The 20,340-nt window shown below is 44.3% G+C and overlaps 1 protein-coding gene across 3 annotated transcripts in view; it reads right to left on the bottom strand.

The window, feature by feature from the left end:
- LOC143289793 (uncharacterized) overlaps nucleotides 1-19,272 on the bottom strand; it is a 36,338-nt gene extending 17,066 nt beyond the window's left edge. For 2 of the 3 annotated variants that reach the window (XM_076598936.1, XM_076598938.1), the window contains exons 1-8: nucleotides 19,147-19,272; nucleotides 16,889-16,955; nucleotides 15,355-15,495; nucleotides 12,402-12,505; nucleotides 9,954-10,198; nucleotides 8,466-8,604; nucleotides 4,136-4,267; nucleotides 741-896 (exon numbers count right to left, since the gene is read on the bottom strand). In XM_076598936.1, coding sequence (XP_076455051.1) covers nucleotides 741-896; nucleotides 4,136-4,267; nucleotides 8,466-8,604; nucleotides 9,954-10,198; nucleotides 12,402-12,505; nucleotides 15,355-15,495; nucleotides 16,889-16,955; nucleotides 19,147-19,220 — 1,058 coding nt within the window. In that variant the 5' untranslated portion in view covers nucleotides 19,221-19,272. The remainder of the gene's footprint in view (nucleotides 1-740; nucleotides 897-4,135; nucleotides 4,268-8,465; nucleotides 8,605-9,953; nucleotides 10,199-12,401; nucleotides 12,506-15,354; nucleotides 15,496-16,888; nucleotides 16,956-19,146) is intronic. The other variant, XM_076598937.1, reaches the window with a different exon arrangement.
- Nucleotides 19,273-20,340: the final 1,068 nt, after the last annotated feature.

Here is a 20,340-nt window from a genome sequence, read left to right as displayed (position 1 = left end):
GTAATAGCTTACAGAGGAACCAAAACGTGTTCTAAAATAAAACTAAGACCACATGAAATCAACAGTGACAGACTAATTACTGGATTCATGGATACATATCCCAACGAATGAAATATCACTCATCAGGGCTGAAAATTGTACGGATGTATCCAAATAATCTTACAGACAATCTTACAATCTGTCATCACAGAGCAACTTGAAACTACTCACAAAGCGGTAGGTCTCACACAAAACAAAAAGCAGAAACATAGATATATATTGTACACTTTTTACACACACAGCACTGTATGAAACCCAGTGCACAAGGTGTAAGGTTTCACACAAACGGTTCTGTGGATATAAACACAATTTACTGACTGGGAGGACATGGGACTGACCCCATCAGTGGTAAGTTCGGCTCCTATCAAAAACCTGAGTGTGCTATGGGCTCTGATGGGGAGACTGGGATCACACAGTCCAGGATCATCCACTTCATGAATGTGTCTTTGGGGGAGTCACTTAAATTTACTGCCAAACACTGCAGGTGTTTGTAAGTTGTATCTCTCACCTTGGTTGACACTGGGATATATGATATATTGTCGAGAGTCCCAAACCTAAACAGACCCTAAAAGGAACATCTTCATCACCCCCTATCATCGTCATCATCAAAATATAGCAAATCAAATGTCCCATAATCTGGGGCACCAAAACACACACACAGACACACACACAGACACACAAAACCAGCCAAAAAAACTCACATGGTGACATGCTTGGCACGTTGCTGCTGCTGGTGTTGTTGTTTGGGCTTTGGTGCCGCGGTGGTGGTGGTCTTTTTGCCAGTGGCTGACGTCCTGCCAGTGACCGATGTCCGGCCCGTGCTTGAGCTCGCCGTGGTCTTCCTGGTGGGTGATGGTCTGCCAGAAAAATAAAAGAGAAATCATTCATGAGTTTGTTGGAAGCATAAAACATGCACGTGTGTGCGCGCATGTGTATGTGGCTGGGGATGGGGGGGAATGCTGGGGGTGTTGGGGGTGGGGGAGCGCACATGTACACATGTGTGTAATTACACACACACACACACACACACACGCACACACACACACACTCATGCACTCACTCACAGTCATGATTTTGTTAGAAGCATAGAACATGCACTGGAAAAGATGCATCTGGAACAAACCAAAATCATGATCAGTATCAGTCACAGAACAGCACATGTTCAGAGCAAAAAAACAAACCAACAAATGAAAAGCACTGGCACACATACACACCCAATAGCCACTGAAAATGTAACTTGTACTATATAAAAGAGATGTTTTTGAAGAAAAGACAAAAAGAAAATCAGATATCTTCAGACTTTAGCTTTCTTCACTCTTCTTCGCCTTGTTATCTTTAATGGTTTTTTGACTGAACATGTTGAAAATCATCACACACCATCATGGCTCACTAAAATATTGCATTCACAGAGTGCAAAAAACAAAAAACAAAAAAAACAACAACAAAAAAACAGAGGCTGTCTCCTTTCTGACCTATTTGCAGGAAATTCCACATCTGGAAATACTCTTTCCAGTAGCCTTGAGCTCATCGCACAGTTGTAGATGACACTCACAATGATTTTGCCCTAGGCAGTGTTCTACACACGCATCACACAGTTGTGGATGACACTCACAATGATTTTGCCCTAGGCAGTGTTCTACACACGCATCTTCTCCATCACAGTATAAAGTCTGCTCAGTGAAGTTCTCAAATGCATTCCTTTGTCGCCATGTTGGTTTGCCAATTCATTTCAAAGCCCTTCTAAATATCTGGTTCCGACAGAACGCTGATGTGTGTGCGTCTAAGCTGCCATTGTGATCATCTTAAGAGGTCAACTGCACACGATCATTTTTTCCAAAACAGCCATGCATTTGTGGAAAAATCGGGATGGCAGGTATGTCTGCTCGCCCTCACACACGCCCCACATTGCAACCACACCCACACACCCATGTTCTGAGAAAGGACCTCAGACTGATGGACAGGAGGCCACAAGGATGCTAACCCCGCTCCCCTACATCCTCACCACACCCCCACCTGTCCTGAGAAAGGGCCACAGGCTGACGCCCCTGACGCCACCAGGAAGGTAACCCATCCTCCCCTGCACCCCACACCCCCACCCACCTGTCCTGAGAAAGGGCCACAGGCTGACGCCCCTGACGCCACCAGGAAGGTAACCCATCCTCCCCTGCACCCCACACCCCCACCTGTCCTGAGAAAGGGCCACAGGCTGACGCCCCTGACGCCATCAGGAAGGTAACCCATCCTCCCCTACATCCTCACCACACCCCCACCTGTCCTGAGAAAGGGCCACAGGCTGACGCCCCTGACGCCACCAGGAAGGTAACCCATCCTCCCCTGCACCCCACACCCCCACCCACCTGTCCTGAGAAAGGGCCACAGGCTGACGCCCCTGACGCCACCAGGAAGGTAACCCATCCTCCCCTGCACCCCACACCCCCACCCACCTGTCCTGAGAAAGGGCCACAGGCTGACGCCCCTGACGCCACCAGGAAGGTAACCCATCCTCCCCTGCACCCCACACCCCCACCCACCTGTCCTGAGAAAGGGCCACAGGCTGACGCCCCTGACGCCATCAGGAAGGTAACCCATCCTCCCCTGCACCCCACACCCCCACCCACCTGTCCTGAGAAAGGGCCACAGGCTGACGCCCCTGACGCCATCAGGAAGGTAACCCATCCTCCCCTGCACCCCACACCCCCCCCCACCTGTCCTGAGAAAGGGCCACAGGCTGACGCCCCTGACGCCATCAGGAAGGTAACCCATCCTCCCCTGCACCCCACACCCCCCCCCACCTGTCCTGAGAAAGGGCCACAGGCTGACGCCCCTGACGCCATCAGGAAGGTAACCCATCCTCCCCTGCACCCCACACCCCCACCCACCTGTCCTGAGAAAGGGCCACAGGCTGACGCCCCTGACGCCATCAGGAAGGTAATCCATCCTCCCCTGCACCCCACACCCCCACCCACCTGTCCTGAGAAAGGGCCACAGGCTGACGCCCCTGACGCCATCAGGAAGGTAATCCATCCTCCCCTACATCCTCACCACACCCACCTGTCCTGAGAAAGGGCCACAGGCTGACGCCCCTGATGCCACCAGGAAGGTAACCCATCCTCCCCTGCACCCCACACCCCCACCCACCTGTCCTGAGAAAGGGCCACAGGCTGACGCCCCTGACGCCATCAGGAAGGTAACCCATCCTCCCCTGCACCCCACACCCCCACCCACCTGTCCTGAGAAAGGGCCACAGGCTGACGCCCCTGACGCCACCAGGAAGGTAACCCATCCTCCCCTGCACCCCACACCCCCACCCACCTGTCCTGAGAAAGGGCCACAGGCTGACGCCCCTGACGCCACCAGGAAGGTAATCCATCCTCCCCTGCACCCCACACCCCCACCCACCTGTCCTGAGAAAGGGCCACAGGCTGACGCCCCTGACGCCATCAGGAAGGTAACCCATCCTCCCCTGCACCCCACACCCCCACCCACCTGTCCTGAGAAAGGGCCACAGGCTGACGCCCCTGACGCCACCAGGAAGGTAACCCATCCTCCCCTGCACCCCACACCCCCACCCACCTGTCCTGAGAAAGGGCCACAGGCTGACGCCCCTGACGCCACCAGGAAGGTAACCCATCCTCCCCTGCACCCCACATCCCCACCCACCTGTCCTGAGAAAGGGCCACAGGCTGACGCCCCTGACGCCACCAGGAAGGTAACCCATCCTCCCCTGCACCCCACACCCCCACCCACCTGTCCTGAGAAAGGGCCACAGGCTGATGCCCCTGACGCCACCAGGAAGGTAACCCATCCTCCCCTGCACCCCACATCCCCACCCACCTGTCCTGAGAAAGGGCCACAGGCTGACGCCCCTGACGCCACCAGGAAGGTAACCCATCCTCCCCTGCACCCCACATCCCCCACCCACCTGTCCTGAGAAAGGGCCACAGGCTGACGCCCCTGACGCCATCAGGAAGGTAACCCATCCTCCCCTGCACCCCACACCCCCACCCACCTGTCCTGAGAAAGGGCCACAGGCTGACGCCCCTGACGCCACCAGGAAGGTAACCCATCCTCCCCTGCACCCCACACCCCCACCCACCTGTCCTGAGAAAGGGCCACAGGCTCCAAGGACGCCGGCGCTCCCATGGCAACAGGGGAGGTAGGTCGCGGTGATGGTCGCCTCTCAACACCAGAGGACGAGGCTGAAGAGCCAGCACCACTTCTCTCCTGGCTGGAACAGTCACGTCAAATTGCATAGCGTTATTGCTCACATCATGGAGATGTGGCTGGATCATTTTTCCTCTTTTCTCTTTAACTCTTTCACTGCCAAGTTTCCGTGTGAAAAACACTCCCAAGCATCAAGTATTTCAGAAACGATGCTCTCTATCACAGGCTTCGGTTCATGTCAAAACAACACAATGACTTGTTCACTTCAAACATGGTCAGGGGGCAAAGGTTAGTCATTGTTCTACTGGTTGGAAACTGGCTGCAGCTGTCGAGCTTTGTTACAAAGTGAACAAGAGAGGCAAGGCCTTCAAGACTCACTTGTGATAAATTAAGTCCCCTAGCATTAATTACAGAGTAATTTCCCTTTTTTACTATCTGCACCAAAACGTTTGCAAAATAAATAAAAATTCCATGCTCAGCAAAAGAAGTTCCTGTTTGAACAAAAAATGATAATAATGACTCCTCTTGTTGTTGTGTCAGAATAAGAGGTCAAAGTGCCAAGTTTAGAGAATACAAAAAATATAACAGTAAATGCAGTTTGCATATAATTAGGCTTCTTTTTTTTAAAATTTTTTTGTGCCCATCCCAGAGGTGCAATATTGTTTTAAACAAGATGACTGGAAAGAACTGAATTTTTCCTATTTTTATGCCAAATTTGGTGTCAACTGACAAAGTATTTGCAGAGAAAATGTCAATGTTAAAGTTTACCACGGACACACAGACACACGGACGCACACACACACACACACACACACACACACAGACAACCGAACACCGGGTTAAAACATAGACTCACTTTGTTTACACAAGTGAGTCAAAAATGGTCTCATCGACATGACCCCTCGAAGTCGACAACAGTCGCCTGTGGCGACGCACTGTCTAGTCAACAAGTCGCCTTTGGCAGTGAAAGAGTTAAATATCTTGTTTATTTTCGATAAAAATCTTGGTTATCTTTCCTTGATTGTGGGTTGTCTCTTTCCATCAATATTGGGCACATGATAATTACATTTTCAAATCATTTTCCTTTGATACACTTTTGAGCATTATTTGAGATTTTGGTGATTTTTTTGTTTTTGTTTTAATTCATATTTTCTTTTTATGAGGCTCAACAACTGAAATAAAGATTAGGATAGCGATCGCAACATCAGCAATGGCTAAGCTCAGCAAGATTTGGAAGAGCAGAGAGATCAGCTTTCCAACAAAGATCAAACTGTACCGATCCCTGGTGCTATCCATACTGCTGTATGGATGTGAAAGTTGGACTTTAACAGCAGAGACTACTAGGAAAGTCCAGACGTTTGAGACAAAATGCTTCAGACGATTGCTTGGAATCTCATGGAAGGACAGAAAGACCAATGACTTCGTCAAGAGCCAAATAACCATGCTAGCGGGTCCACTGGAACCACTCTTAGCAGTGGTCAAAAGGAGGAAGCTGTCATGGTTCGGGCATGTGACACGCCACAATTCACTGCAAAAGACAGTTCTACAGGGAACACTAGAGGGTGGTAGGCGAAGAGGGAGGCAAGCCAAATGCTGGATGGACAACATCAAGGAATGGACCAATATGGATAGCGCTACGCTGATACGACAGGCAGAAGATAGAACCGGATGGCGTCGTCTGACTACGGAATCGTCCCTCATGTCTCCTCTACGCCCATCCCGGGCAGGAGAATGAATGGAATGGAATGGAGGCTGGTGAATTTAGGGCAAAAATTGCAAGCAGTTCCAGGAATCAAAGGGTTAAGAAAAAGGTTACTCTGATATGCTTTCATTATCAGGCTACTGATGTCAAACAATCATAAATATGCTGCTGATACAGTGAACCCCACTGTGTCAACACTCACCAGACCTATCACTTTGTACCCTATCAGTGCAGCTGCACTGCAAACCCCACTGTGTCGACACTCACCAGACCTATCACTCTGTACCCTATCAGTGCAGCTGCACTGCAAACCCCACTGTGTCAACACTCACCAGACCTATCACTCTGTACCCTATCAGTGCAGCTGCACTGCAAACCCCACTGTGTCAACACTCACCAGACCTATCACTCTGTACCCTATCAGTGCAGCTGCACTGCAGTTTGTGGACCAGCCCTACAACAGCTGAGTGCACTGTTAAAGTCAAACCTCATACAAAAAACTCACATAACATCATCAACAACAAAAAATTCCCTTGAAAACGCGGCAAACAACATAGAAGCCCAAGCTAAAAGCACTGACTGAGAATACAATAACTGACAAAGCGAAGCTAGATATAACCACTGTACTTGATCCAAGTAAGCAACCAGATACAGATAAATCAGTACTTGGGGTACAAAGTGTTAAAAGCGACATCACTGCATCCAGTGATACCCAGACCAAAACCATCACCATCCTTGTCAGGAACCTGATACCCATACACATGTGTGCATGCATGTGTATGTGATTAAAGCCTGAATGACTGACACAGTAAAACATGTGTTCCTAAAGGCAACTCTTAGTCAGCTCCACCCAGGAAGGCAGCCTGCTGTACAAATGACTCATGTTTGTAAAGCGCCTGTTAACTTGGTCTCTGACCGAGGATAGGCGCTGTGTAAGTATCCACATCAATTGTCACAACTTGTGAAGACAGACAGGGCGCGTGGCCCATCTTCGTTTTTCTCCACCCTCTCCTTTCACTTTTCCTCCTCCTCCCATCCTTCAGTTCAGGTAGAATTCTCGGACTGTGCACCAACCACGTGCATGTTACTCAGTTCACCTGAGCGTGTGTGAAATATTGTTGGGCAGCAACAATGTTCAAGGCTTTTGCGACTGCTGAAGTTTACGGGTCGCCTCTGGTATTGGTGGGGTAGCTACCCCAACGTCTTGGCACCTTTTGATGTGTGGGCCGTCTGTCCTCCATTGGAGCCACTTCTGTGTTTCTCTGTGTGTCTTCGTCATCGTGTCTTTGTGGTGGTCGTAGGTGTACGCTGCCCGTGGCAGGTAAGAAGCCACTTGTCAACTTTGCTTGTTTGCATTTCTGTCAGGGGTGTGGGTGTGTAAAGAGGTAGAGATCTGACAAGAAAGGAAGGTGAATGTTAGGTTTTGACACAAGAATTTATTTGGTAAATTACTTGTGCGACCACTACGTGAATAAGTTCCATTTCTTGTGGCGGTTATTAATAATTTTGCCAATTCTATTATTATTATTGAGTTTTAAAATCATGATATAATTTTTCCTTAGTTCACGGTTGTGTAAAACTGGGCGTTGGCTCTGCATGTTAGGTGTAGAGAGTGTGAGTGCCGTATATGAGTGCTGTATTTTTATCTTGTCAATGGAATTATATTCCAGCTTTGCATTTTGAATGTACTGTACATTTTCTGTCAACATTAAAAAAAATAGTATTACTCAGCATGGGGTGAACATTCCATAATGTTCCAGCTCTCACTGTGTCCTGGGTCTCAGGCCTTTAGTCTGGTGACCCTGATCTTCGTTCCCTCCTGCCCCATAACCTGTATCCTGGGTCTCAGGCTTTCAACTGGCGACCTGGGTCTTCGATCCCTCCTTCGTTCCGAGCCTTCTGACTTGTGGCCTGGGTCTTTGTTTTGCTTGGCGCTGTATCGAATCCTGGCACCTGGGCCTTTCGATTGAGGGCTTGTGGCTTTGGTCAGATTTTTGCGCCACGTGTCTGCTGATGTTCGTCTGGAGCTGTGTGTTTATGTTTCATTTTCTTTTAAGAGGAAAGCTTCCTGAAGCCAGTGAAGACGCTACACTATAAGCATGAATATCTGTGTGCCGGTTTGGGTTTTAGGTTGTTTTTTTGTTGTTGTTTTTTCATGTGTGTGTGTGTGTGTCTGTGTGTGTGCACGCGCCCGTGCTTGTGTGTGCGTGTGTGTGTTATGTGTGTAAACTCTCTTTAGAACATTTGAGAGAAGCACGGTGGTTTTGTGAACGACTGCTTCTGGTTTTTTCGTTGTTTTTTTGCAAGTATATGCTGTGTGTGTATGCTTGCAAGAGTAAATCGGAAACAAAAAACTATTATCTAATACATAAAATGTTCGCCCGAGTGCCTGGGATAGAGAGAGCGGAAGAGAATAAATTTTGTGTGGAAGAGAAACATCTGTATTCTGTGTTTGTGCTGTCTGGTGAATAGAGATGAGTGTTAGGCTTTAAAAACAGCTCTCGACCTCTTCCCAAGGGGGTTCGTGACACTGATCAATTAATGAAGCCTGTATACCCACCTGCTTTTTGACTGCCACTGACTGGCCACATGACTGAGTGTGGTGCGTGCCCTGCCCTCGTCGTACTGGCACGACTCCAGCGCCATCTTGATCACCTCCAGTTCCAGGACCTTGAACTCCTCATGCAGTTTGTTCACACCTCATAACCAGATGACAGCAAAAGTTCAGCATCAATGTCAACAGGGACAGCAAATGACAGGTTTTTATCAGATTCAGCAAAAGCAGCTTGAGAGGAACATCTGACAGGCGCAATAGCCGAGTGGTTAAAGCATTGGACTTTCAATCTCAGGGTCCCAGGTTCGAATCTCAGTAACTGCACCTAGTGGGTAAAGGGTGGAGAATTTTCCGATCTCCCAGGTCAACATATGAGCAGACCTGCTTGTGCCTGAACCCTCTTCGTGTGTATATGCAAGCAGAAGATCAAAATACGCACAACAGAGATCCTGTAATCTATGTCAGCGTTTGGTGGGTTATGGAAACAAGAACATACCCAGCATGCACACCCTCGAAAATGGAGTATGGCTGTCTACATGGCAGGGTAAAAATGGTCATACATGTAAAAGCCCACTTGTGTACATACAAGTGAACATGGAGTTGCAGCCGTAGTTTCATTTTCTCCGCATAGGCGGATAGTAGTTTGCACAGGCAGGAATGTCAGACCCCTGCACTAGTTGGGTCACGGTTAAGTATGTGTAATTAAAGAATCAGATTCACCAAAAGCAGCTTGAGAGGAACGTCAGTGAAACAGCAGCACAGAGGTGCAGCAGCAAAAGTTAAGCACAAGAGAAAATCAGAAGAGGAAATTAAATTCTGGATCATGGAAGTTGTCTGACTGAAATGGGGACCTTGTATTATACTGCCAGTTAGGTTACATAATTATATTTACCATGCCAAACTGATGCAAACTAATAAAACACAACTTTTATACAGCACAGGAGTTGGATGTCAAAACAAAGAAAGACATTAATAAAAAATATATTAAAAAATTCTAAATTAAAGAATAGACACAGAGAAAAAAAAAACTCTATACAAAGATCTACCAATAATAAAAATGAAATATAAAATAAAACTCACAGAGAAAACAAAATAAGCCTCTCTATACAAGACAGATCTATAAATCAAACAGAATCATAATAAAACTCACAGGGAAAAAACCCTATACACAAGAACTACCTATAAAAATATATATCTATCTCTATATATAAAGAGAGATATATAGATATAATTTTCACTCGCAGAAAGATAAACACAAGCCCTCTACACAAGACCTAAAAGTAAATAAAATGAAATATACAAAAAAAATCACAGAGAAAAAAAACCCTTTACACCAGACCTACCTTACACACGACTGTTCCTATGACTCCATTAAGACTGAAGGACACCCTAGACACACACACTCACACACAGACACGCGCACACACACACGCACACATACACACAGACATACAGATACACACACACAAACACAACTCCCACACCAGAACCTACGTCTTCTCTTCTCCCCATCAGAGAGCTGCGGCTTCGCAGGCTGCTGCGGCTGGCGAGCTGGGGACGCCGACTTCTTGGGGGTGGTGGAGGAGGAGGAGCGGTGGGGGGAGGCACTGCTGGATGGCCTCCCCTTGCCGTGGGCCGGGGAGGCATGGCTGGAGGGGCGCTGCGTGGGGGCGGAGCCCTTGGAAGTGAAGCCCAGCTCCATGAGCTGTCGGGCCGCCTCGTCTTCGTCATGTCCACACCTGGGGGGTAGTGGGTGGGGGGGTTGGGGTTGTCAGTTCTGGAAACTTTATATTCCCGCTTTAACTCCTTGTCTGGGCTCAACGCTTGGCTTGTATCAGACTAAAGAAACTTTGTTTTCACTTGTCAACTCCTTGTCTGGGCTCAACGCTTGGCTTGTATCAGACTAAAGAAACTTTGTTTTCACTTGTCAACTCCTTGTCTGGGCTCAACGCTTGGCTTGTATCAGACTAAAGAAACTTTGTTTTCCCTCTTTAACTCCTTGTCTGGGCTCAACGCTTGGCTTATATCAGAGACAGGAAACTTTGTTTTCCCTCTTTAACTCCTTGTCTGGGTGCAGCTCTTGCTTATATCAGAGGCTGACATAAGCTTACAGGTGCCCCCAAAACAAAGCAAGGGCTGTTTGATCAATGGTTTCAACACTGCAGTGGGAATTCATTGATGGCTTAGTCTTCTGTGATGGACTATGACTCTCAAACCTAGAGGAAAGATTGCACTGGCTGGGGAATTCATTTATAGCTTAGACTTCTGTGATGGGGCTATGACTCTCAAACTTGTAAATTTGTATATGTATATCTTTTTATCACAACAGATTTCTCTGTGTGAAATTCGGGCTGCTCTCCCCAGGGACAGCGCGTCGCTACACAACAGTGCCACCCCCCCCCTTTTTTTTTTTTTTTTGCATGCAGTTTTATTTGTATTTCCTATTGAAGTGGATTTTTCAACAGAATTTTGCCAGGAACAACCCTTTTGTTGCCATGGGTTCTTTTACGTGCGCCAAGTGCATGCTGCGCACGGGACCTCGGTTTATCGTCTCATCCGAATCACTACCATCCAGACCACCACTGAAGGTCTAGTGGAGGGGGAGAAAATATCAGCGGCTGAGCCATGATTCGAACCAGCGCGCTCAGATTCTCTCGCTTCCTAGGCGGACACGTTACCTCTAGGCCGTCACTCCACACCAATTTGGGCACAGCAGTTGCATCCTCTGCTGTTCTGATGGTTATAGCCAGACATGACTTACCATCATACATCTTACAACCCCTTGACTGGGCTGTTGACATACAGCCTACATCATAAAACACACGGTGCTAATGCTGTGTTGATGTACACTGCAATCCATTCTCCCAGGTCAACATATACACAGACCTGATGGTGCCTGAACCCCCTTCGTGCCTATACTCACGCAGAAGATAAAATACACACGTTAAATATCCTGTAATCCATGTCAGCATTCGGTGGGTTATGGAAACAAGAACATACCCAGCATGTACAACCCTGAAAACAGAGTATGGCTGCCAACATGGCGGGGAAAATAAATAAAACGGTCATACACATAAAATGTTACATGTCTGAGTGTGTATGTGTGCATGCCTGAAATCTGATTGAATGTCACAGGAAACAAATGAGCGCCCACTAGCAGCCGTCAGTTGGCTCTACCCAGGTAGGCAGCCTGGTGTGTAAATGACCTCGTGTTTGTAAAGCGCTTAGAGCTTGGTCTCCGACTGAAGATAAGTGGTATATAAGTATCCACATCAACCCATCGATCAAAGTCCAAATACCATATTCTTTCTGTTTCACTCAGCATTGCAGAAAAGTTCGTCTGCCAGGAAAACACTTGAAGAAGACTAATCTCCCTTGATACTGATATTCCAGCATGTGGGATGGTGATGAAACATGTGTGACAGTGAGTGACAGGAGGGAAGAGGTGACCTGTTCTCTCTCTATTGTCAGTCTGTCCCTGTATGTGTGTATTGTGAATAAACTGATGGGTGAATTCTATGATCCAATGAGTATGAGAGAGAGAGTGTGTGTGTGCACATGTGTGTGCACGTATGTGTGTGGGCGCACGCATGCACATGAAAGATCAGTGAGCAAAAGCCCTGTTAACTTTCCTATCTTTCTTCCAATGTTGTGGGCGGCAACTACCAAGTCCACGTGTATGTACTAGCAGGACTTCTGACAGGTATGATGGGGTTTTTTTCATCCCCACCATAATGGCAGTCAATCTCCATCACCCAAACAGCTGATTTTGTGTCTGTGTGTGTAAATGTCTGTGGTATAAAATACATAAAAGCTTTTTTTGTTACTGTTGTTGAATAGGAGCACGTTCTCCTGAAATGCAATTTCAATCGTGTCCAATCACACATGGGCATACAACAACATATAACAGTACACATTTGTCCCACCTAACCAGTTACTTACCCCCTCAGAATATCTTTGATGATGGGGTGAGCTTCAGGAAATCTTTGGTTCAAGCGCGCCAGGACTTCTCCCTCCGTGTCCCTGCTGAAAGTGGTCTCCCCTCTCTGGGAAAAGTCATGTGAACACACACATGCAATTACACAATCACACACACAAGTATACAAACACACATGTACACACACACACACACAATATGAAATACAAAATGTGTGAAGCTGCAAGTTTAAATAATAAAACTACTCACATTCTCACTGCAGCAAACAATGATACTGTAAATATCTAAATCCCAAACATTCCAATGACAACACACACACACACATACCGTAAAGTTCGGTCTATAAGCCGCGACTTTTTACTCCAGCTTCAACCTCTGTGGCTTATACAATGATGCAGCTTATTTGAGGATTTTAACGATCCCGGGAGTGTCACGTTCTCGTCTATTCTTAGCTGCCCTTCAACTCACCAAAATCATGATTTCTGTCCATGAAGTTTTGGATGAGCTTCAGGATAGTGTGCAAACTGTTCACGTTTTATTAATCAAATCCGCACACATTAAAGCCTTCAGATCAGCATTCAGTTCTACTCTGCTCAAGCATACACCCTGATCATGCCGAAAACGCGATGTTATGCCTATGATGCAGCCTTCAAATTGAAGGCGATCGACCCAGCAGACGACAGTGCAAGCGACGAACCAGCAGTGATCTCCACCTTCATGTTTATGAAGTGAAAGCGAGGCTGAAGTCAGTGACAAGATGGTGGAGGAAGCTGTGCTGGTTCTCTTCAACTCGGACACTGAAGACGAAGATTTCAGTGGATTCAGGGAGCAGGATGACGTTGAATAAATGTGACTATCCCTAAATTATGGATCTTATTTTCGTTGTGTTTATTTATTATTTTTTTGTGGCACTAGCAGTATTTTCACTTACTTTTCTTTCTGTTGTTCCCGCTTGTGTTTATTTCATAACATACAGTATTGACAGCTTTTCTGTAGTATCAGTATGTGTTCTGGTACCGGAAATATGTGCGGCTTATAAGCCAGTGTGGATTATGTATGTATAAAGTTCAATTTTTTCCAAAATTTAGTGGGTGCAGCTTATATACTGGTGCGCTCAATAGACTGAACTTTACGGTACACACACACACACACACACAGAAAGAACACAGCTGCACCAAATCAGTTCTTACAATGTACTTAAGTATCCTGTCTATGGGTATACAGCAATAAGCCCAGCCATTCATCAACCCTTCTCAGAAGACACAACTGAGCGATGAACTTTCAAATCAATACTAGGAACTAACAGACAAGGATATGCTAGTACAAAAGAAATTTTTCCCCAAAAAATAAATGTTTAATCCAACATACTTGCTATGCTCACTGGTGCAGACTGGCAGGACCTGTCCTGAGCAAACGCCAAACTACTGCTCTACTCAAACAAGAAATGGAAAGTAGCTGCAGCCAGTGACCCCCTTCAGCATGTTCACATTTTCGTGTGTGCGAGTGTACATGTGCGATTGTTGACTGTTTCAGGGCATTTTTCACTGGTCCAGAATAGAGTGCGAGTGTCCAAAGACATGCATGTGCACTGAAAAACTTGAACAGTAAACATTTCCTTTCAACAACACAATAACAACAAGCACAGCAGCAAGAATAACAAATGAACGCACAAACATTAAAGACTCCAACTGTTTCACCTGCGTTTGTGTGTATACAAAAGAGCATGATACACATTGTACAAATCAAAATGCTCAATGTGTGGGGGGTGAGGTGGTGTGGAAGAGGAAAAAGGGGCTGTTTTTCCAGACACATTAGTTTTGAAAACGACCCAGTGACTTTGTGGTGAACAGATGAAATGACCCATTGTGTGCTGAACCAAACCTAAACTCTCTACTAAGTTGGTAAATAATTAAAAGAACAAAAAAAAAAAAACAAAAGAAACTGAGGCAAAATTACTTACTCAGCAATAACAATCATACACAATTCATCAATATAAAAGATATTCACACACACACACACACACACACACACACACACACACACACACACCACTCAAATTCTCAGCTATGACAAACATACATAAATCATCAAAATCAAAGCTATGTATTAAATGTGCGCGCACAAACACACACACACACACCACTCAAGAGTTACAAGAAGCTTTTTCACTTGTTTGGTTACTTTATTTATACAGTCTTTAGAAATTCTGTCAATCATACTGATAATTCTGATAAGAAAAAAAAAAAAATGTATTAATCAATGTAAGCAAAGAAAATTTCCAGATTATTTCAGAAAAGGAATTTTTTTTAATCATGTAATTTCGAGCGTAACAGAGGGGCAAAGTAAACAAGAAAAAAAAAACAATGAAAAAAAATAGCCCCACAAAGGAATTAGAGAGAAATCATTTAATGACCAAGCAGAATTTTTACCAACCTTTTTTTTCTTAGATCAGTTGTTAGAAACTTGATTATTACACAATATTAGTAATGTCAGACCCCTGCCGGAGTCTGCACTAGTGGGTCACGGTTAAGTATGTGTAATTAAACTTGATTATTAGAACAGCACAAGCAAAAGAACAGCAATAAGAGACAGACACAGAGACAGACAGACAGAGCGAGGCACAGACAGACAGACAGATAGGCAGACAAAGACAAACCTAGAAAAAAATCTATTCCTGCACCAGTCCCCAGTTTTTGTCTTTCAGCGTGTACAGTGCAGATCTATGAATGCAGACCTTTATGAATAAAACAATTTTCAATTCCTTGACAACTACTGCTATGCACACTACAACATAGGCACCAAAGATGAGATCTGTTATTCTTCTTGAAGAAACAAGCACACAAGCACACAAGCACACACACACACACACACACACACACATTCCACCCCAACCCCTTCCTCACACATACACACACCACAAACATCTCGCACCACCGCCACCCTGCCCTAAAACCTCACATAGGGAGATGGTGAGTGGCGAGGCGAGTGGCGAGGCGAGTGGCGAGGCGAGCGCTGGGGGGAAGCATGGGACATGTCGCGCATCGGGATGGTCTCCTGATGGCCAGAGTTTTGGCCGGCTGCGGCAGCCGGCGTGGCAAGCTGCAGCAAAGAGGCCATCCATGCCAAAAGGCGATGGTAAGGTGGAGAGCGATGATGACAGAAGAACAGAAACAGCGCACCAAACAACGTGGCACATGACTCAAGAGATAACAACCAAAAGCCGAGTTGTGGCCTAGTGGTTATGCACCTGACTAGGAAGTGAGTGTGCATCGGTTCAAATCCCCTATATATGGACCAGGATTTCTACTCCTGCTCCTCCCTCTCCACTAGACCCTGAGTGACAGAAAAGGTGCTAGTCATCTGAATGAGATGATAAATCCTGGTCCTGTGTGCAGCATGCACTTTATGCACGTAAAAGAACCCATGGCAACAAAAAGGGTTGTCCCTGGCAAAATTATGGGGCAAAAAATCTACTTTTATAGTAATAAAACATATTTGCAGGCAGAAAAAGAAGAAGAAAAATAGAGACAGTACTACACTGTGGTAATGTGCTGTCCCCAGGGACAGCAGACTGAATTTCACACTGAGAATACAATATAACTTATAAGGACCAAATAAAAACAGCACAAGAATCTGAAGAAATACCTGAATAAGATTTTTTTTTAATCCCTTGACTGCTGAACCTCGGTTAGGGGAAAAAAAAAAAAAAAAAAAATCAGTTGGTTTAAACAATCTTTAATAGTTCAACCACGCACATATATCATTACAAATACAAAAGGTCAGTTGTGACACAAGTTAGAAGTGCAGTGTTATTTTCTTGAGTATCCGTCAACAGTGTTACTTGATTCTGCTGAACAAAGGAAAAAAGAAAATGCCTAGAGGAAGGGGGATGACATAAAGGAAGGCAGGCATAATCAATAGAGATTGCCTGAATTACATCATTTAAACATTTCTCTCCATAAAATTGTTTCAATCTTTTTACTAAAATTAAATTGACAGCTGTCAACATCACAAAATTTTGTTCTTTGCTCAACAACAAGCAAATATTATAACTTTTTATTTTCACTTTCTTTTCTTACACATTTGACAAGCACTCAACTGAACGCGCTGGGACATTTCTGAGATTTCATGTTCTGTTCTCTCCACTCAGCTGAACATCCCACTCACAAAAAACAAAAAGCAAACACACCTGAAACTTAAGCTCCTCTACAGCAAAGCAAATTCAATCTGTTGCAGCAGATTTGGTGAATCAGTTCTAACCAATCTCAGCATTACACTGCAGTCTTTTAGAAAAGCAAGCAATATGTATAATGTGTATATATGTATATATAATATGTACCAATGTTATAAGACTGTGTACAAAAAGCTACACAAGAGAGGTTAGGTCATGTCTGATGGAAATTGTGACTAAGAGAAAGTGACAGTATCATGAGAAGAGGAGAAACCCGGACCGATGAGCAGTAAGTACCAACACACCACCACCACCACCTACCATTTGTTTCTTGGACCAGCGAGGGTCCTCCCATGATGTTGTCTTCGTGGAGTGGTCAATGTAAAAGCTGAAGGAAGAAAAAAAGCAACTGTTGTGACTATGACATCATCTCTCCGAAAGTTCAGCTGTCTAGTATTAACATACACGAAAATACACACACATACAAGTATACTCACACTCACACTCACACACAATCTCATGTTATTAAAATTATGATCCCATAGAAAAAGAAAGAAAGAAACACACTCAGCTCAACTCAACAGTAAAGTTATGCAACAGGATTACTACATTAAAAAAAAAAAACACATCTCATCTAATGTCCACTGACACTACATAATTATTCAATCTGAACAGATAAAGTCCGATTCATAGAAACAATCTAAACATATGCTAAGTGTCAACATGGTTTCACAAGCAAAAAGTTTTGTGTCACACAACTTTTGGAGGTGATGGAGGAAATTACTCAGTTACTTGATAGTTGATGATGGTCAACCAGCAGATATGACTAAACCCAATATTTAGATTTTAATAAAGCTTTCGACAGTGTATGACACAAGAGACTGTTAAGGAAACTAGAAGCTAATGGCATAGTCAGTAACTTACATATATGGATGAGAGGTTTTTGACAGAAACTGAGAAAGAACAAAAAAAGTCAGAGGTACTAAGGTAGTGATGATTACTCCTCAGATCCAGACTGGGAAGTTGATATTCATAGTGGAGATCTACAGGGAATTATTCTATCTTCTAAGACCAATACTTTTTACTATAAAGTATATTGATAAAGGATCTTCCAGATTGTGTAGAATCATGTTGTAAATACCAAATATATAATAAGACATGCAACAGTAACATCTTGCAACAAGATCCAGATAAACTCCAGGCCTGGACAGATAAATGGAATCTGTATTTTAATGCTGACACATGTAAAGTGATGTAATATATATATGCTGGCAGAAAAAAATCCAAACAAAAAATCATATGAAAATAAAAACGACTTTGGAGTCGCCTTTGATAGAAATCTTTTATTTGACCCGCATATTCAGAACAGCATAAATAAAACAAACCAAATAATTGGAATAATAAAAAGATTTTTTACTTATTTTTAGTAATTTGACTGTGATATTTTTGTAAAACTATAAAAAGCTCTAGGGTGACCTCATTTGGAGAGTGGAAAGACTGTGATGTCCTTAACTGAAGCAATAACCTACTGCAATTGAGAGGGTACAAAGAAGAGCCATAAAGCTTGTACACGAAGCCAACGCACAACTTATATTGATCAATTAACTTATCTAAAATTATTTTCCCTTAAGGGGAGAAAGATAAGTGATGATCTCATGAAAACATATAAACTTTTCAAGTTCAACAGTCCTGTTGATGTGTTTTTGGATCAGATCTTCTCTGAACCCGAGTACAGTTCCACAAGAAGTACTGATGTGGAAATTTTCTGGTATGAAGTTCAAACACTTTGCTTTGCTTCAGTAATAGAGTTCCTAATGTATTGAATGAACTGCCAAACATGACACTGCCACTACATCAAAAACAAGCACCATCTTCTAATTCATTAAAGAATCAACAGGACAATGGTATAAAATTCTCAACTATTTTTTCAAAAGTTTGATGAATAAATAAACTGGAAAATGAAGCATCAAATCTTGGCCAAAATTTCTACCTAAATATGTTATGAAACAAAGACAGGGTTAACTAAAAGTTTCAAACCCAACGCTTGCCTTGCCCCCATCCTACTACTTCTACTACTAATACAATAATGTAAAAAAATAATGTATACAACGGGCACAGGGAGGCCTGACGGACAACGAAAAAAACTAAGTAAGCTAATTAATTCATTGCACTTAACTGGCATAGCAGGTTAATGTGATAGATATATTAAGTATAGGTGAGAAATAAGACATATCATTATTATCGGTTGTGTCCAACATTTAACATCATGCACTTTTAGTTACGACAAAACCAAAATAACTTTTTGCACACAACAAAAAAATTATAGCATATACCAGTCGCTTTCTTTTTAGGCTCAGTGTAAAATGGAAGCTGAAAGCCATAACACGGTATGAACATTTTGATTCACTGTTCAGACTGTGGTGTCGCAATGTTTTGTTGTTGTCCAGATGAATCGTCTGCTCCCAAACACTGCAACATTCTGACTGATAGGGAATGATCACAATCACGCGTGCAAATTAACTTGTGAAATATGCGGGGCGGGAATGCGAATAAACAGTAAACAAAATGCATTTACTCACAAAGCTCTTTGGTTTGGATCCCAACGTGCTTCCCAACCAGGAGGCAGAGGAGGGTGCCAGCTTTGATTCGCCATCTTGGATATTTTGATGCCTCGCAGTTTCGTCTGGATACCGGAACTGACCCGTTTTGTTCAGGCGGGAAGAATCCTTCGTTGCAAAATAACTATTTCCCAATAACCGACAAAGATTACAACACCTTTTAGATGTCATAAGCAGTACTACGCATTTTATTTACTGCATTGGGCTGTGCACATACAGATATTTTTGCTCCTGTAATTAAAATCGTGATCTCACTGTAACTGTTTTTAATAATCATATTTTTGGTTTAAGCTTATCCCTGCCAACTTTAGTCTTGGGTACAGGTTTTTATGCAGTGCCCCCGTTTGGATTATTTGTGGCAAATCTAGTGTATGTGATGTTGCATCTTATTGTGACTTTTTTATGCAGTGTACTTAGGAACATGTATGTTTCAGTATCGGATCTTTTGTATTTTTCTTGTTCTTTATTTTCATTGCCAGACAATCTTATATTTAATTCATGCATATAATTATCCTTTTTTTAAATGGCGTGCAGGTCAGTTACTGCCTATAAACAGCTTTAATTTTAGGCTCTGGCAGTATAAAAATGTTAATCAATCATCATCTACACATGGGGAGCGTGTCAATAATCCCCTGTGTCGATACTGGGGTCCTGAGAGCGCCGTGTCGATTCGACTCGGGGGAGGGCTGACCCCCTACACAGGCTACGTGTTCTGAGAGGACAGACATATTGACAGACAGCTGGACAGATTGGTAGCCCTGGCGGACTGGACAGACACGTCGATAAGCTTTGGTCGGCGAAAAAAGAACAGTATACTGATGAACAGACAAAACTACACACACGGGTACACAGACCGCCGTGTGCGCGTACACGTACACACAGTAGTGTGGGGGTCAGCCCGATACTCCCCCGTGTCGATACTCCCCCAAGTCGATACTCCCCCGTGTCGATACTCCCCCAAGTTGATACTCCCCCGTGTCGATTCTCCCCCGGCTCGTTAATCCCTCTCAAAAAGATCCAAAATCAAGCAAATACACATGTAATTATACAGTTGTGACTGATAATATGTTTTCTGCTTGATCAGTCAAAGATGTGTTGTGGAATAAACAATGTGTTACGTGTTCTCTTCTTACAACCGTCCGCCTTCAGAGTTGA

Source organism: Babylonia areolata, chromosome 14 (assembly GCF_041734735.1).
Source record: "Babylonia areolata isolate BAREFJ2019XMU chromosome 14, ASM4173473v1, whole genome shotgun sequence".
NCBI lineage: Eukaryota > Metazoa > Mollusca > Gastropoda > Neogastropoda > Buccinidae > Babylonia > Babylonia areolata.
This window is presented reverse-complemented; position numbering and strand designations above follow the sequence as displayed.